Source organism: Acanthopagrus latus, chromosome 11, assembly GCF_904848185.1.
Source record: "Acanthopagrus latus isolate v.2019 chromosome 11, fAcaLat1.1, whole genome shotgun sequence".
In the NCBI taxonomy this organism is placed as follows: domain Eukaryota; kingdom Metazoa; phylum Chordata; class Actinopteri; order Spariformes; family Sparidae; genus Acanthopagrus; species Acanthopagrus latus.
Genome location: NC_051049.1, coordinates 16,625,015 through 16,643,662, shown reverse-complemented (window position 1 = coordinate 16,643,662; position 18,648 = coordinate 16,625,015). Strand labels below are relative to the sequence as shown.

At 39.2% G+C, this 18,648-nt stretch overlaps 1 protein-coding gene across 5 annotated transcripts in view; it reads right to left on the bottom strand.

Annotated features, from left to right (window-relative positions):
- The window catches only part of negr1 (neuronal growth regulator 1), a 150,663-nt gene that overhangs the window by 72,091 nt on the left and 59,924 nt on the right, over positions 1 to 18,648 (bottom strand). For all 5 annotated transcript variants that reach the window (XR_005077743.1, XM_037114689.1, XM_037114691.1 and 2 more), the window contains exon 3: positions 8,683 to 8,808. Coding sequence is in view for 4 of the 5 variants with exons in the window: in XM_037114689.1 (XP_036970584.1) it covers positions 8,683 to 8,808 (126 nt within the window). In the remaining variant the exon portion in view is untranslated. The remainder of the gene's footprint in view (positions 1 to 8,682; positions 8,809 to 18,648) is intronic.

Here is an 18,648-nt window from a genome sequence, read left to right as displayed (position 1 = left end):
ATGGAGGCCAAATAAAGTGAGAATATTGCAATGTTTAAGGATTAGGAAACTGAGGGAAAACAAGTCAATTTCAGATATAGGACTAAATATGAGTTTTGATTTATAACAATGCTGGTATGAGGAGGATTGTTGTATTGAGCCCAGGATATGTATTTATAAACACATACTTTGTGGACTGAGTTCTGTGCAAGTAGGTGTATGTTGCCTGCCACAGACATGTATTGCAAGGAGATAAATATTTATTGTGGCTGGAGACTATTACAGTGCTGAAATTCAACTACTGTCTTGCAGTATAGTGAGTCGTGAGTTTGAGATTATTTTTAATGTAGTTGATTTATGAACACTTCGATAACTCCTGGCATTGTAAATGCTTCAAAACAAAAAGAAAATGATGTGCTCATACCATCCACATCCAAACTGAACAATGAAGAGTGGCTTAATTATAACAAATATTGTAAGACAGATTGGTTTATTTTTTTTCCTGAGCAGATGTGGCCTTAGAGCTGAACAATATACAATTTCAGATACTTCTGAAACAAATGGATACATTTCCATTTGAAAAGAAATCTAATTAGGCTGCAGTCTTTCTTGATAAATGAAAGCCAGTAGATCTTTTTCATGGAAGATCTAGTTGCATCCTCCTGCGCTCACTGCAAATGGTATTCCGATCGATTACAACAGTAAGGGGGCTTTGCAAAGGTCATAGCAGCCATTAAACAAGAGTCACATCCTTGATATATACTTTGAAGAACATCACGTTAAATGCTCAACCTTGACATTACAGTAAACAAAAAACAAGCACAGGATTATGTAGCCTGTATATGAAAAATAAGAGATGGAAAAAAATAACATCTCGTGTTAAAACCACCAAGAGACCTAACATGACTGATGTGCTAGTGCATGCTGACAGATATTTGAGAGAGTGACAAAGGCCCCTCTCACCTGAGGGAGATGTCACTCCAAGCAAATTAAAGAAATCATAGCAAGGTTAATTTCACATTCAGTGCCAATGCTGGCTAAGTCCCGTTGCAGTAAGCAATTTCCCACATTGTGTAGGGGAGCTGTGAGTACGCTTCCTTCAGGGCTGCAATACACAGATAGGGCAGGCATCGCTGAAGAATCCATTATAGCATAGAGCAGCATTTTCTACATCAATTTATCCTTTTAACTCCGGAAAATGGAGAACAACCCACGCTGCTACATTGTGTGCTGCTGCCTTCTGGCCCCAACTCAAGGTGTGGGCCAGAACTAGGGGTTGAATCACAACATGTGCAGGGGCTACCTGCAAAACAGGCAGTTAGTCTGCCCTGATACAGAAGCCTCTACCCTACGTACCGGCTGTCAATCTGAGCCTGCAGAAATCCAGACAGTGGAACTGGGCCAAGGCAGCCTTGAGTCATGTCTGATTGCATGTGCTGCCACCTGAGTGACCTGTAGAATTACCTCACTTTTTATGTGTAGACATATTTAGCTTAATGCACTGTCAGCAGGAAACACAATTTCAGATTCTGGACCCAACAGAGTGGAGAGAGTAGCATATTTCATACTGTATAGCAAATCAACATACTGAATCACAAGTTCAAGAAAAAAGCAAATTAATTGACGTGAACGAGGAAGATATCTGATCGACGTTTTTAATTTGTTGTGTGATCTAGAAGTGATGCATTAATCAATTTGTTGATTCCAGTCTAAATAACTCAGATGTCAACATTCTCATACTAAAATATGGCTACCTACCTACCCGCTTTCATTAAAGTGTCCAAAACTTCTGTTGTAGTTTCACCGTAGAGCGTCAGTATGGCTGTGTCAGTGAAGTAATGCAGAGATGGTATTTTGTATCTTGGCCCTAGAGTGAACACCATCATCTGAAAACCGACGTTCTCCACAATTGACCTTAACTGTCCTCCAGATTACGTCGCATTCAGAGATCAATACTTCTCGGCTGCCATGACGACTGCAAGCGGAACAAGCTACTGTTAAAGTGAGTTGTTCACAAACTTTCTTTTTAGTAAACTCTGTGTACACAAACAATGTTCTCAGTGCTCGTGTTCACGTGTAGAGACCCTGGTAATACTACGAGCAAAGTTTCATGTCGTCTTCTTTGTGTTTTACAAATAGTGATTTTGATGGTATTGTAAAGTGCCTCAGCACTCCATTGAAAATGAGCTTGACCCGAAATGAAAATATGCTAAATCTTAAAAGTGCCTCTATCGTCGTAATTATGCTTTTACACGAAGGTTTGACTCATATACATTCACAAAAAAAGCCTAGGTTGCATTTTGGCGAGAGTTTCACTTGAAGTTCTGTAGTTTATAACAATTAAATAAAAAGTGGACTCTGTGCCGAGGCTATTCTTATTCTGAGTCAATCTGTTTAGCCTGGCTAATGCATGAATTCGTAACACACTGCAATAAGTGTATGAACTTAAGAACTGAAAACAAAGATTATATTCAACCATCTTTCCCTTACATATTAAGAACGAGCGACAAAAAAAGGAGCCAAAACAAATATAGTATGTGTCTATGGTTATAATTATATACTGATCCAATTCAGAAAAACATCAGTGTCAAAACGAACACTATCACGAGCCATTCACCATCCAAGTGCCAAAATTCTCTGGTTTTGTGCCAATCCTGTTTTGTCACTTGTCTCGCAATTCAAGAACATTTGAAAATGAAATTTCATACACAAAGGACTGAAAGATAAACCAAGTCATTTATCAAAAGATTCAGCAGCTACAGCCGGGGTCCAAATTAAGCACCTGTCACGTGCCAAATGCAGATAAAAATTACAATGAATTAAAAAAATAAAAATAAAAAAAAATAATGAGGCATTCACTATTTGTGGGCTGCTGACTTCACAACAGTGTCTCGTTATAAAAATTGACAAGATTATTTATTTTAAATTCATCAGTTACAACCTCAAATTGGTGTGGTGGCCAGAGTAGATCATTCGAAAATAAAATGTATTTATTAATTTTGTGTTTTTCTTGTTTGGACTATCATGTGTTTCGTTTTTGAAAATTAACTTCTGCACATGCATAAAGGCACACTTCTGCCTCTTGCACACAAAAGATAGACAATAAATTTTGGTCTTTTCAGTTGTATTCCAAAATGAAATGCCATGCCTAATCTCCAGTTAACCAACCATTAGCAGAAGGATATGAAAGCAAATGTGGACTGTGGCTAAAGCTAAATTGCTCTTTCATTCACCTATTCACCTGCATCCTCACACATCAATGGAAGTGAGCTACTTTGACAGCAATGTCCTGGCCTGACCATTTACCACATTAGGGTTTATTGTCCTGCCCAAGTGGACAAGCCATTCATATTCATTAATATTGAAAGTAGTCTCAAGACCTAAAGACTATGATGATCAAATTCACCACAAAGATCAAAAGTATAGATTTGAATTTAATGGAACTTTCAAAAGTTGGGTGGGTGTTCAAAAAAGTGGCTGTCGGGAAAGAAATTGTCTGTGGCTGCCAAATGCCATTTAATGTGTGTAGTGTGGCAGTAACTCAATATCATATTTGAGTTAAAAAGGTCTACTATTCATCACGCTACAGACACTCATATAAAGCGTGTGCCCATTGAGCACCTCTTTAGTTCGCAATACTCAGCTCAACAGCTGAATGGGGAAATGTTAGACACGGCTCCCGCTGTTGATATCTGAAATCCGAAATGTGGTGCATAATTCTCTATCTTTCACCTTCCCATCCTGTTTAAAGCATGCTCAAGAGTCAGCCTTTAAACTGCACATTGGCTCATTGCAAACTATGAGAAAAGGAACCTGGTGCTGAATGAGAGATCCCTGGTGAACAGCCCAGCGAAAAACTTGCATTGCATTTCTTAAAGAGCTGCCAAATTACAGTGACAACTCATGGTATGTAGCAGTGATCTAAAGTAAAGTCTGAATAATTCAGCGCACTGTTAACATGAAATTGACAGAGCTACTGTACTTATGCACTTGCTGTTGCCACTTAGTGCAGGACTAAGCAAGTTTAAGTAACAATACACATACTGTAGTGAGTTGTCAGTTTGGAAGATGCCGCTGCCTGTTCCCCGGAGATGGAGGGGGTGTTTTGGGGAAGATATGCCTTGTGCACTTAAATGAAAAGGCAATGCATACAGTATGCAGTTGATATCTGTACAGTAGCTGCTTGGAAAAGAGAGAGAAAAATGTGTCCCAGCTGTGTCCTATCACAGGAAACAATCAAATATGTATTCTAGTCAGCCTTTTCAAAGGTCACACTTCTATCCCATGGATTCAAATCTCAATGGAAAAAGCTTATCAAAGCAATTTTGCCCAGCCATCCAGCTATCCACCCAACCAAACCGGAATGAAACAGACTATGTTAAAAGCTATTTCACCCCCCTCCCTATGACCTATGAGGGAATGGTGAGGAACCATAGCACAGTACTCCAGGCAGCAATACCCTGAAAGGCTGACACTTCACCTGAGCTATTGTGAGCTTTAGGAGTATAGTAAGTAGCCATGTCAAGAGCTAAACTGATAACGACAAAGTGGCTTCTGGGTGCATCATGAACATAGTTCTTCAAATGGCATCTCTTGCTTAAATTCACCTTTTCAGTTAACCCAACAAGTTGATTGAGAATATGTTTTAATAACATTAAATGCCCAGCTCAGGAGCCACAGGGTTAGAAATTAACTCACTGATACATACAAACCAGGCAGATTCCATTAATGCTTTTAAATTCCTGACTGAGCTGCATCACTGGAATAGTCATGGGTAAAATCCTTGCTCAAGGGTAGGGAGAGAGCATCAAACACCCACTTTGTACCACCAGATTTAACCAGATGGGGACTTGAGCAGGCTTTCCAGTCTTAAGCGAACTTAACATGCACCAATTAACCCAAATTCCCGAGGACTTCGCTGTCAAGCAGATTTTTACATGGGTAATTAAACTGTTACACAAAACAGCAATGTTTTTTTTAAGCACATTCGGCTCCCGACATATGCCGGCACCATTTCTTCTCTGAGTCACATGTCAACAAAGATGATCTACGTGTTACAAGTACTCGCTTCAGTTTGCATCTTTCTAATTGAGGAGTATGCATCGACTATATGTGCACACATACTGAGCCAAATTAATGTCTCAATAAACAGTTTATGGCTACACTTCACTGGATGCACAAAGTTTATTATTAGCTGGCAGTTTGCTGGTTGGCAGGACGGGGAGAGAGGGAATAATGCAAACACAGAATAGGAACTTGACAGTCAGTCAGGGCAATTTATCATTCTGTCAAACTTCACTGACTGCTGCAGCAGAACTATCTACAGTGCACAAAATCTCCACCCCCACCCCAAAATGGCTGAGTGTTGAGGGGAGTAAGTCCAGCAAATATAACTTGCCTTGTATACTTGTTTGTCACTTTTACAGCAATTTCCCCTGCATGGCCTCATGTCAATAGCAGCTGTTACTTCTACCAAATACAAGTGGCTGAAATGTTATGCTGGGGGTGTAATGGTACAATCAGGTATAATTGGTATTAATATAATTGATGATACTTACCACAATTCAGTGTGATCAATGTGTGTTCAGTATGACCAAAAATAAACTATGAAAGTTGACAATGTATTATACTCTGAATACTATAGTTTTACTTGGAGATTGATACCAAGTACATCCTTCCATGTATTGCCAACACAGCTCATTACATGATTTGCAAATAGACACACAAATGGTAAAAGCAACACTTTAACAACACATGAAGTGCACTTAAAATAAGCTAAAACACATGCAAATTAAGAGACTCAATTTGCCAGTTTGACAGCTCTCATCAACACAAACATTAAAAGAGCGGTAAGTTTTAGATTGCTCGAGAATTTATTCTGTCTATTTGCAGTGACTGCATTGTTGAAATGCAGAAATTAGCACTGTTTCACTATATGTCAATCTTCATAAATCCTCATTAAAACAAACAAAATATTTATTAAATTGTTTGAACATTATCTTCAGACTTTAGTTGTATACAAAAACACCAATTTCCAAAGCAGATGTGGTAAAGGACAGAGCTTTTTCAACATTGATATTTAATATATATTTTTTAAAAGATTTCATAACTTTCTTACAGAGGATATGGCTATATTAGGTTTTAAGTGTGTAATGCTAACTGATTTAAGAATCGCATTCTCAACTCAACAAATACTGACGTTTCGGGTTGGTGACCTGCTCGAGCTACCAACCATAAGTGCTTGACTTGGGATTTGGCATCTTAAAATCCTTAAAAATGTGCATTTGTATTCATTTTACTGCATGTGTTTATGGTAGTTCAAGTATTTCGGCTGGTGGTTGAAGGTCTCCTTATTTTATTATAAAATTCCATATTGGAATCTTCCATATCGGTGTGACTGCACACTCAGGTTGCCTGTGCATTGGTGGGAGCAGACTGTTCTGCATATCCAACAGATTTAATGGAATTCCATCGATAGGTAATTAGCCTATTACAACCTTTCAGTTGTATCACGTCCTTTGGTCAATTCGCCCTTTCTACAATAACCGACTCAAAGATCCCGTGGCAAATGGCTTCTTTTCTGATGTGCTGGGAGACACTCTGTGATTACATTTAGTCCCGGGCCCTTTCATTTGACCAGCATATCATTTCTTCCCTGGCATACTTCAAAGTGTGGACACTTCAAAGTAGAATGAGTGACTGCCACTCGGACTCTGAGGATGGCTCTTTTGATCATCTTCTGAAAACTCCCCTAACGCAATCAGGGCAAGCACCAGAGAGGATTTGACAGCCATAAGATAAATGCAGTCATCCTCACAGCTATCAGATAAGCACAGCAGGCTCTAATCCATTAATATGAAAATGAGGGGGGACGAGAAGTGGCTGGGTGGGGGCTCTGCAGCAACAGTTAAATGCTTTGGAATGAGTTTTCAAAGGGAAGATTCAGTAATCAAAGCACTTAATGATGTATGTGCGCTCTGCCTAGTCGCCATCTAAATAAATCATAATGATAATATTAAAGATGTTCTTTCTTAATGCACCTTAAATGATAGTTTACAAACTGCCAAAGAAAATCGGAGATCTCCCTGCAGTAATGAGAAATTCCCAATTCTCATCAACATGTTTGATTTTGTGGCAGGATATGTTGTGCCAACACAATAACCATTGCCTTTAGCAAGAAGTAAAATCCATGGCGTGTATTTTATACTGTGTGTTTAAGCTTGAAGAGTCTTATGTTAGAGGGAAGTGTAGAAGTGGCAACATTTGAGGAGGTATTCTTATTTTTTATATTCTAATTCTTACAGTGTATGGGTCATTTTTTCCAGGATTATGTTTTAAAAGGGGGTACCTTTTTTCTGCTAATTTCAACAGCTCAAAATGTTTTTTGATAGATATTTGACTATTTTCAAATGATGAATTAGCTTTTACATTGCAGAAGCACTGCAAAAGACATTTTTTAAAGAAACTGCACATGGAATTGTTAAATTGGTGGTGCAGTAACTCAGGAAATGTGAACTACTCATTAAATAACAACCGCGATTCCCTTCCCCAAAAATGGGATGTTGTATTGAACATAAAACAGAATATTTTTCCAATCCTTTCTGACATACACCTAATGGAAAACAATGCAAATACAATATATTGAAGGTTTTACCTCATTAACTTCAGTGATTTTTGTAAATATATTCTAAATTTTTGCAAGCAACATGTTTCAAACAAAAATCACCTCGACAGGTAAACAGGTTTACTGCTCACAGCTGATTGTATTATGATGGGGTTTGAAAGGGGCATCCTTGAAAAGCTTGGCTGTCCATAAGATAGGGCAAGGTTCACCCATGATTGTATATGACAGAACATTACATGGGCTCAGGAACATTTCTTTAAAGCGTTTCATTGCAAATGGCTGCTTCCTGCTTCCTGCTGTTTAACACAGTGTCCCAAATTTCAGAATCAAGGTTGTACTGCACAGATGTTAGTACATTTCATATTCATTAAAGTGCAACTAGGCAGTCCTTTTTTTGTCTTTTCGTATTTGGTCAGCCAGCAGCAGATTGTGGTTGCTTGAGCTAGGCAGGCCTTATTATGTGGGGTGGGCCACTCTATGAATGAGTCTGAACACTTGTCATGCTGCATGTGTGTGAATTACTTGTTGTTGTTTTTTAAACAAATCATTTCACTACAAAGCTTGATCTAGACAATCCCAAAGATAAACTGAGCTGGAGGTGTCTGATTTTTTGTAGGGAAAAAAAAAAAAAAAAAAAAACTTCCCCTCCATCTTACCATTCTATCTCTGCAGCTGCTCAGAACTAAGGTGAGGCAATGGCTGACAATAAATGAACCATTGCTACTGCCCTTTAAAACAAAATGCTAGATGGTAACGCATTGCAGGAGTTCAATATGTACTCAGGTCTCCCTCTCTCCAGGACACTGTATGTTCACTTGAATATATTACAACATCTATCCATCCCCCCTCCCTCCTTCTGTCATGAAACCATCCAACCTCATCTATCTCCAGCTCCATCCCTTCCCCCCCTCCATCTCCTCATCTGCAACATAACTACCAGTCCTCCCTCGTCCTCAGTCTATCACCTATTGATCCTGTCCATGCTTCCTCATTTCCTCTCTCTATTCATCCATCGCTCTGTCCACTTATCCATCTACCCATTCATTAGCATAGCCATGTGAGAGGTGAAGTGAACTCACCTAATGGGGTTATGTGTCTCCAGTAAATGGTCGGCTCGGGTTTCCCACTGGCTGAGCAGATGAGCGACACGTTGCTGCCCTCGTTTACTGTGATGTCAGAGGAAATGTCGTATATCTTTGGAGGAACTAGGGAAAAAAGAAGTAGAAAATACAGAAACAAGATTAGCATTTCAAATCTGCAACCTCTGGATCATCCACTGTCATCTATACATAATATTACATTAGATGCCTGTGTTTTGGTTTTGAGCAAAGAGATACAGGACACACTGTGCACGCCCTCCACTTTAAGTAAAATTATATTAGGTAGCTTATATTCAGACTCCATTATCCAGTCTGACATTGCCATCTCGTTAAATGTTCTCTGTAGGGGGGAGGATGTGATTTTCCCCTTTCAAATCCCTAGTTTCCAGCTGCTCTGATGACATTTTCAGTCAACACTTACTCTGCCACAAAGCACAGGTAGGGAATGTTCAAAAAGGTTACAAAGAAAACAGGGGTTTTTTTGGTTAAAAATCAAGACATATTTTTTTTCTATAGAGCATAGCTTTATGGGATTGACATTAAAAAAACTAAAGAAGATATTTTACTAAACCAAAAAACAAATAATTGTTACCCTTATAACAGATGGTCACATGCTAGTCAGGCTATCAAGCTAACTGGCTAAATCAACAAACTTATCAGCCGTAGAGTCCTGCGTCCAACATGAATTGAATACTTCCCCACATTACTGACATTACCTAACCCTAACCCTTGTCATGACAAATATGATGGTGAAAATAATTTGTCATGATTATAAAAGGAGAATTATTTGAGAAGCCAGACCTTATTGTTTGCCAATATGTTAGCTAATGTTTGTGGTTAGCAAGTAAAGTAAGGGAAGTCTTCGGTTGTCCGTGTCTGCTAACACTGCATGAGATTTGTCATGATAATATGAGGGAGGGAAAAACATATTTGTCATGATAATATGAGGAAAAACAAACTCATTTGGACAGATGCATGGCCCTATTATTCGCTAACATGTTAGCTAAGGTTGATTGCTAGCAGTTAAAGCCAGGTATGTGTTCAGCCACCTGTGCCTATTTGCAGTACAAGGTAAACTCATCCCTATTTTAAAACATCGTCATGATTCATTTGTGTTCATTTTATATTTAGAGCATTACATTTATCATTAACAGTGATTAAGCTGTTGTCTCTGACGATGTTTAATAATTCCTGACAGAGCTTGGCACAGCAGATTGGTCCCACCCTTTAAAGCTCAATTGTGTCTCAAACAGTTATTCACAAGAACAAAACCAAACCTTTTTTGACTCACTGCACTAAAATGGAGATGTGGGCAGTGATTCAGAGGATTTGAATCAGGCTACACTTTAGGCGGTTTGGAAGCTGTATTTCATAAATTCAAGTTTCAAAGCTATTTTCTATTGAGGGCAACTCATCAACAGTCCCTGCTGGACATCACTTACCATCATAACTTACAACTTTCTTGGCACTTAAATCCTCTAAGAGCTTTGATGTTAAAAACTTCAGTATTTAGGCGTCTCAAAGCACACAGACACACATGCAGCCACCCACAAAGGCATTTAAACACATTCAACTCAGCGCACGTGCAGGCACATGGGCGCATACACACATACATACAAGGCTTATGAGCCACTATTTTAATCAGCAAGATTTGAATCTCTTAGGGAGTGTTTCTTCAGTGGACTGTGCCACACAGTAATGACTTCACAGTCGTCTTGGGCTTCAAACTATTCTACCCTCTGATCCCTCCTGATGCCTGCTAAAAAACTAACAAAAGAAAAGTTGATTCAACAGTTTTCTCGAGTTTCACTTTAGACCCGGTAACACTTTTTTTGCTTGGCTTAGCTGCAGCCACCTTCACTTGCTTCTCTTCACTCTATTATGAGCAACAATACAGAGGATGCTGCCAATAACACACAGTATGAATAATGTCAATACCCACCGTAAGTTTAATTAGTTTGGGTTGGATTTTACCAGATTTGCCTTTCTTTTCTTGTTGTACATCAAATATTGCACAAGCAAAAAAACAAACAAACAAAAAAAAAGGATAGGAAAAGACGGTACTGGAAATATACAGTAATGCATTGTGGTCTTGAAAACATAAAAAATTCACCACTTTAAAAACTGACCATCTATCATCAAGTCAGTCGGCTCATAAACACTAAACCATAACCATGCGCACTAATTGTTTGATAAGAGCAGTAGCCGACAGTCAAATGCAGGATGGTGCATCGTTAAAAGCATCAATGCTCTAATAACTGGAACCTCGGAAAACTAAATGGTACACACCTCAGCCCGTATTGACCCAGCCTCATACAGGCACATCCCTCAGTGATATGAAGGACTCCCCCAAGAAAGCATTCTCCTCATCGGCATTTTCTGTTTTGTGGGGCGATAGGCGTCCTTTTTGATCAACAGATCTGGATCTAAATGAGATGAAAGTGGTGGACCTTCAGTGGGAGAGGACCGGAGGCGATGTTGAATCTAGGTTATTGCTTGTCAGACTCCTGTGTTTACTTGCTGTAGGACCCCAGTGTTGACACATCTCCTCAGTGTCTGATAGCACAAAATTGAAAATGTTGGGGTTGTCTACTGATCCTATCTCTCTCTGGCAGGGACTGAGAGGTTTTCAAAGGTTCAGATGAAGAGCCCTCAGTTTTTCAGCTCAGAGTCACTATGGCTGAGTCGCTCTACTGTATAACGCTGTTTTCTCCAAGAGTGAATAACAACCAAGTCCAGGAAACAGAATAAAAGATCAATAGAGAACAGTCAAACTTTAAACTATAAGATGTAGCAAACTTCTCTCATCTATAGAATGAGGATGTCTCTGAAGAAATGAACAGTAATTTATTCACCAGGCAATAATGCATGCTTCTGTTCCATGTCTTTAACGATTTTTGCAGTTAGACACCATCAAACAATTCAGACATGTAGCATATCTTTTTGAAATAACCAGAACAGATTTAGCTAGGAATACATCAGTGGTTGTTTCCAGATATTCACTTGAGTTGCCATAAATATATTTGGTGGTTAAATTGATGTCCAGTTAAAGAAGTTTAATAGTTATGCTTTATCAGGATTTAATGATATCCCTAATCTTCCACAGTATATGGTCTGATATCACAGTAAATATATACAGTACAACGTATATATTGTCCAGCCCTAAGTGAAACATGCCATATGATGGATATGTCAACAAATAAGCGCAGGTCCAGGCAAAATGGACAGAAGTTTAACATTGTTCATCTGCATATACTACTCACATTGAAATGATACTGAAGTGTAAATCTTTATCATCCAGTGAATAATGAATGCATGACACAGGGAATTTGGAAACAGCCAGTGCATAACAAAATATGATTCTGCCATGTGTTGCTTCTTATTGTGAAAAAAACAACAACAAAAAACATCCTAAACAAGATTTTCTATAAGTAGGGTTCTCGTTGCTAGGTTACAGTGCAGAGACAGTGCAAGAATTACCGCTGAAGGGCTACAGGGTGGACACTTGATATTGAGGGCTGAGGGCGGTTTCTGTTTGTCAAACAGAAACATAAATCTATTTGATATTCCACACCAGCTAATGAGAAAATCAAGTTACCAAGTGGTGGCGGAAGTTTAAGTGCTCAGTTTGTGTCGACTGCTCAGTGTTGGCTCTTAATGGTGATTACTGGGTAATTTCAGGCTGAATTATAATTGTTGATGTCAGACATTAATTATTAATGTGAATGTGTGTGTGGGGTTGGTTGTGTGAATAGCATTGTTCAGTTTGGTTCATATACTAGGATAAATGTCAATGTTATAAAAATTCAGGACACCATCGTAACCTTGTAGGGAAGTTGATGTCAGTGAACAGGGTTTAAGGTAGCTCTACCATCATCTTACCTGACCATGTTAAATCTGTTTCACACCAGTCTGACGCAGACACTCAGAGCAAAAATGTGAACAAATTGCATGAGGAATTACAGCATTCAACCTTTACACACCAGCTCTGGTAATTTTCAACATTTTTGTGTTGCATTTCACACAGAAGAGAAAAAAACATGCACCTGGATTGGATGAAAGGAACAGAATGTAAAGGCAGAATCAGTGCCGACAATGTTCCTCTTTGAGCTAAAACGACATAGAAGTATCTGAATGTCAGGGGTAGTTTAAGGCTGGTGTGGAAATGTTGACAGAGTAAATACCAGTGTGCCTCAGGTGCATATTTTCATCATTTTTTTATTTGAATTATTTGAGGATTTTGGCACAACACAGTTGAAGTAGGTTGAGAACAAAAGGCACAGTTTGTTTCTTCTTATTCTGATAAGAGATGTTTTTTTTAACAACGTACACCAATCTTGGCAATAAAAATCCTGCAATGCTGTTACACTGAAACCCAGTTAAGCAATCTGATAAGGACTCACAGTGAGAGATGAGTATCAATTGGCTCAAAAAATTCCATTCTCATTATGCCATTGATTTCGATACCAAAAACTTTCTTTGAGGGAAAGTCACAAATAGCTAGTAGCCATTTAGCTTTAAGACTATTTCTTGGCTCTGAGCAGTTGCTAGACAACCAGCAAAGACTCAATAAATTCAATGCCTCCAGCAAAGAAAAAAGAAACAAATCCCCCATAAAACTACAAATGGCTGTTATTACACTTCCGTTCTTTTTATTTATTTATTTATTTTTTCACCTGAATAAATAAGAGAAATATGATATTATATTTAATGAATTTCAGAGGTTCTAAGGGGATTTGTTGCTGTTGGACATAGCCAACCAAAGCAGTTTCCAGTCTTTGTGCTAAGCTATATAAGTCAAACTGTATCTTTTAATGTCGACCCTTCCAAAATTCCTTTAAATCAGGCTTGGCTGAGGGTTTTTCCGGCCACTAATCTGTTACTTTTTCCAATTTTAGGCAACTAAACTATATGGTCGATGTAAGGGTGAGACTGTGGTCAGAATGAATACATTAAAGTTAAGATACAATTAACTTTGACTGAATGAAAGTGACATCGTGGTTAGAGGAGGTTAGAGAAAAGACTGTGGTCACGTCAAAAAGGAGAATAATTCACACAAATGTACGCCCCTGCTGTGAAAAGCCTTTAAGACATTGCCTTGTGAATCTCTTGCAAAGTTCTGGATTTACACATTATCTTAAAAGCTCATTACTTTCATTTTCTTTCTTGGCTGCCTCTCTCTCAGTGCCCTATATTATCCCTTATTACACCTTGAAAAATCTTGAAAAAAACATCAGAGACAGTCGATACTGTGCTGCCCCTACAACAACAGATCATTATAACCCATCTCTCAATACCTACACACAGAGCTTGTTGTTTTCTTTACGTGTTAATTCAGTAACGATGCCATGATTGTCATGTTTGCCCATTCCTCTCTAATTTCCCCTTCTCCAGCCCGGCAGGAGGTGGTGAGAGCGAGCTGCCACAGCTGATCTGGGCGGCGTCATCTCCCTCCTGGCAGACGCCTCGGGTGAATAAATAAGCCTCTAATGATGCCACCTTGAATTACGGAAATGCTTACAGCTGCACTATTAAAATGCAGGGGTTTTCTTCTGGAACTGCATAGTGGGATGCACACAACTGGGCTCTTATACGAATTCTGACAGGCGCTCTCCAGGATGACTTGTGCCACCAAATTGCAGAACCCCATTACTGGCTAAACCCACTGCCATCCAGCTTCCCAATTAGAGCACGGAGGGGAAGCCCGGCCACTTGTTGTAATGGACGGCAGTATGGGCGGCGGTAGAGAAGTCAAGGAGAGCTGAGAGGTAGGGAGAGAGAAAAAGAGACAAAATTCTGGCTTCATTTTCTGTAATTCATCTCCTTCATTTGTCCACCACCATCCTACACACACAGCAGAAATCGACAGAGGTGCTGTAGCTGCCTTAGAGCACATTTCCTGTCCACACACAATACAATGTAATGGTCTTATTAAAACGCAGATGCTTACTGATCTGAGGACAGATCATCCTTAATCTACGAGATGCAGCGCTTTGAAATTGGATTAGGGGCAGATCTGAGTTTCACTTTTCAGATGTGCTTGATATGCTGAAGAAATCCTGAGGAGATCTTTGAATAGCTCCTTGCAATTCTACAATTACCGACTGCAAAGCTTTCCCAAACCGCAGGTTGTTAGAGATGACATTGATACAGACAAATTGTAATATACCTGTAAAATATACCTGTGTTTGTAGGGCGTAATATACACCTCAGTAATGAGACAGTTCCCACACAGCTATTCCTAAAGGTTTTCAATTCCCTTTTCTCACTGCAGGCAGCAAAACGAACCAACTTCCAAGTCCGTTAATTAGGTGTCAGACACGGAAACTAAACATAAACAGTGACAGATTGTATTACTCAAAGGGATTACCTCCATTTGCAGTGTCATAAAGCAGGCACAGACAATTTGTAGTACTTAACTTTGGGAAAAGTTCATTCAAGTAGAAAGAGAAATCTGTCATTTTGGCTGGGATTTTCAACATTTTTTGTCACTGCTTTTGTCACTGTTGACAAAAAGTCACATCACAATAGTACCAAAAAAGTCCTTGGCGCATCCAATTTGACAATTTGTATTTTTTCTGTAAAGATGGCTCACCTTGTCTGTCACAAAATTACTTCACGGCCCTCAGCACTTAGACTCTTGTCCAAAAGTCTTCCACAATATGAGTAATAATGCCGGAGAAAGGTTGACTTTGGGGATATAAAAAGTGTTTCAGTGACACTGACAGCATGGTGTGTGTTCATGTCTATGTATGCGCCTTCAATGTGTGCTTTCACAGAATTAACATATAGTACTTGACTCCCAACTTTGAAATTCACTCCAGCTTTACCTCCAATATCACCTGCTGCTCTCTCATAGCGTTATTAAACATATCAGTCTCAATCATTCTCAACAGAAAAACACACACAGCCATACGCCAATAATAAAAAGCAATAAAAATGTTCAGAGAAAAACGGGATGTTTTCTTTTTCTTTCCATTTATTTGAGCCCAGCAGCAATAGAGGAGGTGGACTAAGTGCTGGGTTGCCAGAGCCAAGACATAAAACCTCATCAGCCCTTATTGCCTGTCTGTTTTTGGCATCTCTTCATATTCTAAGATCTCCTTGTGGCTTAGATGTTGGGTGGGTTAATAAAGCATTGAGATGTGAGGAGTTGTAACAGACAGCAAATGGCTACAGACACAAATAGATTTCCCAGCAAGTGCACATTAGCTGATGAACATTATTCCATAATGGTATCATTACGTATGATGAATCCAGTGATTTACCCTATTAATGTACTACGGGAATTCGCCTCAGGGTCCAATGATAGTGTCGGATAGTGTGGGAGCAGTACAGTATGATGATATACTGTATGTCAGCAGCTGTACAAGCTTCAGCTGCTGATCTGAGATCAGTGTTTGATATTAAAACATACCTAATATGGGTCAAACTGTCGTCTCTTACATGGGATTCCTTCATAGTAGCTAATTTTGTGTAGGTGTGACCTAGATGTTATTTTCATTCATGTGTCTTAAAGCACCAACACCACACTGTATCACTGTAAATGTAGTTGGCATACATTCCTACTGTATAATCTATGCACATTACTGTAACCCTGAAGATATATTCTTCTCTCAATTTATTTCAATGGCCCACTTTTTAGCTATAAGCATTTCTGCCTCTGACTATAACAGAAATGACCCCAATACTGTAGGAACAATAATGTATCAGTGGGGCTGATGATGGCCTTGGAGAAAGGGAAAACACTGGATTCTATCCACAGTCTCATAAAAGTCCCTGCAACATACAAAGGTCTGTAGTGAAACAGTTTTTTAACCGTGCTAAAGGAGACATATCATGCTCATCTTAAAATTGATCATTTTATTTTGGTAACATACTGTAATGCTAAAAAACACATCAGTTTTCTCATACTGTACAGTGCTGCAAGACCATCTGTCTGAAAAGCTCTGTTTTAGCCTGTGTCTCTTAAAGGCCCGTCCTCTGTTCATTGCCTGAGTGGGCAGTGCTAACAAAACAGAGCAGCTAGGCTAAATCAATTAGTATGTGGCAAACTAGCCACTCTGCATTAATTATGCAATTGAGAGACGCTGTTACACAGTGTGATGTCCTGAAGTCATAGAATTCAAGGCAGGGCTACTAGTGAGGCGTTTCGGGAGCAGTGTTCTCTGTGTGAGAATGGAGCCTCTGTTGGTGCAGACCACGGCCTTTTTAACTTTCAAGATTTTTTACATGTGCAAGAACAAATATAAAACATTGAAAAGACAAACTGAAAAAGTATAACAGATCTCCTTTAAAGTTCTTGGTTATTTGGTGAGACAGTCAAACAACATCTTTTTCGCTGTTGTATATTGGTCTTATTCGTTATTTGTAAATAAGAAGATGCTGGAAGCAAATTTTGCTCCTTGCAGAAATCTGTAGAAGCAGCGAACATCACTTTTGTTCAACTTGTAATTAACCATTAGTTTATGATAATATTCCTGTCATGACCTAATGGTGCAAAAATAACATGCTTCCGCAAAATGTCACAACCAATACATATGATGAGTAATTGCCAATGAGCTTAACGATGCAGAAAGCATGATTATGGAGAGCTTGTTACCAATTTCATGCACTTCTAGGGAATTCATGAATTAAAGGAAATCAATTGATGAAAATGAACTTTTCGAAATACCTTGTGAGAGGCAATTAATCTTCAATGGGAGAGCTGCACTGGGCATGTAATTCAAAGATAAGCTATCACCCACTTATTGAAATGGTTTCTAATTTATTCATGCTAATCAGTGTCTTTCTTGCTTATGATAAACAAAATTCCTCTGCATGGGCCACTCTGCCTACACTCTCCAGGATGATCACTGGTATTTCAATTAGCTGTGTGGCTACAGTGTCTTTGATACACACATCCAGGCATGAGGCCTATTTCAAATAGTTTACAGTCAAAATCAGACACTGCGGCTGTCAGAGGGCACGCTGCTTTCCTACAACGAAATATCAGCTGGTGACCAAACGACCGCTGCTGAATGAACCTCTGTGCATCTCAGCTCTAAGCTAAGACGTGAGGAAAGTGTGTCTGTGTATGTGTGAAACGGATGATCTGACGCGAGCACACAAAGCTCTGTCTCCATCTGTTACGGGGCCTTGATGCAATGCTAAAGGTCAAAGTTCAAACTTTAGAACCTGGGTCGTGATTAATGCGGAGAGATCAGTTGGCAGCTAGCAGACACACGCTACCCCAGTCATCGGGAAGGGGCTCGGCTCAGCGGGCGGTAAGATCTGCTCAAACTGATGAACGAAGAGCTTGATCAGTTTGTCATTCCCTGTATACTGAGGCTTCTGTTGCTGCTGTTATTGTAGTTGGGTTCACCCATCAAAACTGAAGGTCAAAATTAAGGAAGCGAGAAAAAGCTGTCTTTTTAACCATCATCCATCTGGACCATTGTATATATAGCCTAATTAATCTCACTCATTTGATGCATTATATATATTTTATATCCATGTCTGCATTTTCTGGCATGCCAGTTCACTGAAGCTCCCCGTTTGCTGCTGGGAAATAGATTCTTAGAGATGTGGAGAGCCTTTTTGAGCACCGAAACTGTCAACTGTCATATTTCTCAAAGTGCCCTTGATAGTTATGACGAGTGTCTTTTAAAAATACCCTTGTTGGACTTCTCGAGGACCCATCATCAGTAGAGCTATGTGCAACGCCCCATCTTTTTTTCATACATTTCTAATCACATTAAGCTATTATCTTGAAATATTAATATCTAGCTCTGATTGGATCATCTGGTAGAAGAGAAGCCTTTTTTCAAAGAGAGCAGGGACATGTGGAGACTAAAGAATTTTTTGTGGAATGGGGGGTCTAAACACATTCAAGCACTGTTTGTCTCTCACCGAGCTTCTTCTCTGTCTCTCTGTCCTGATTTATTTCTCTCATTGGTGAGTCAC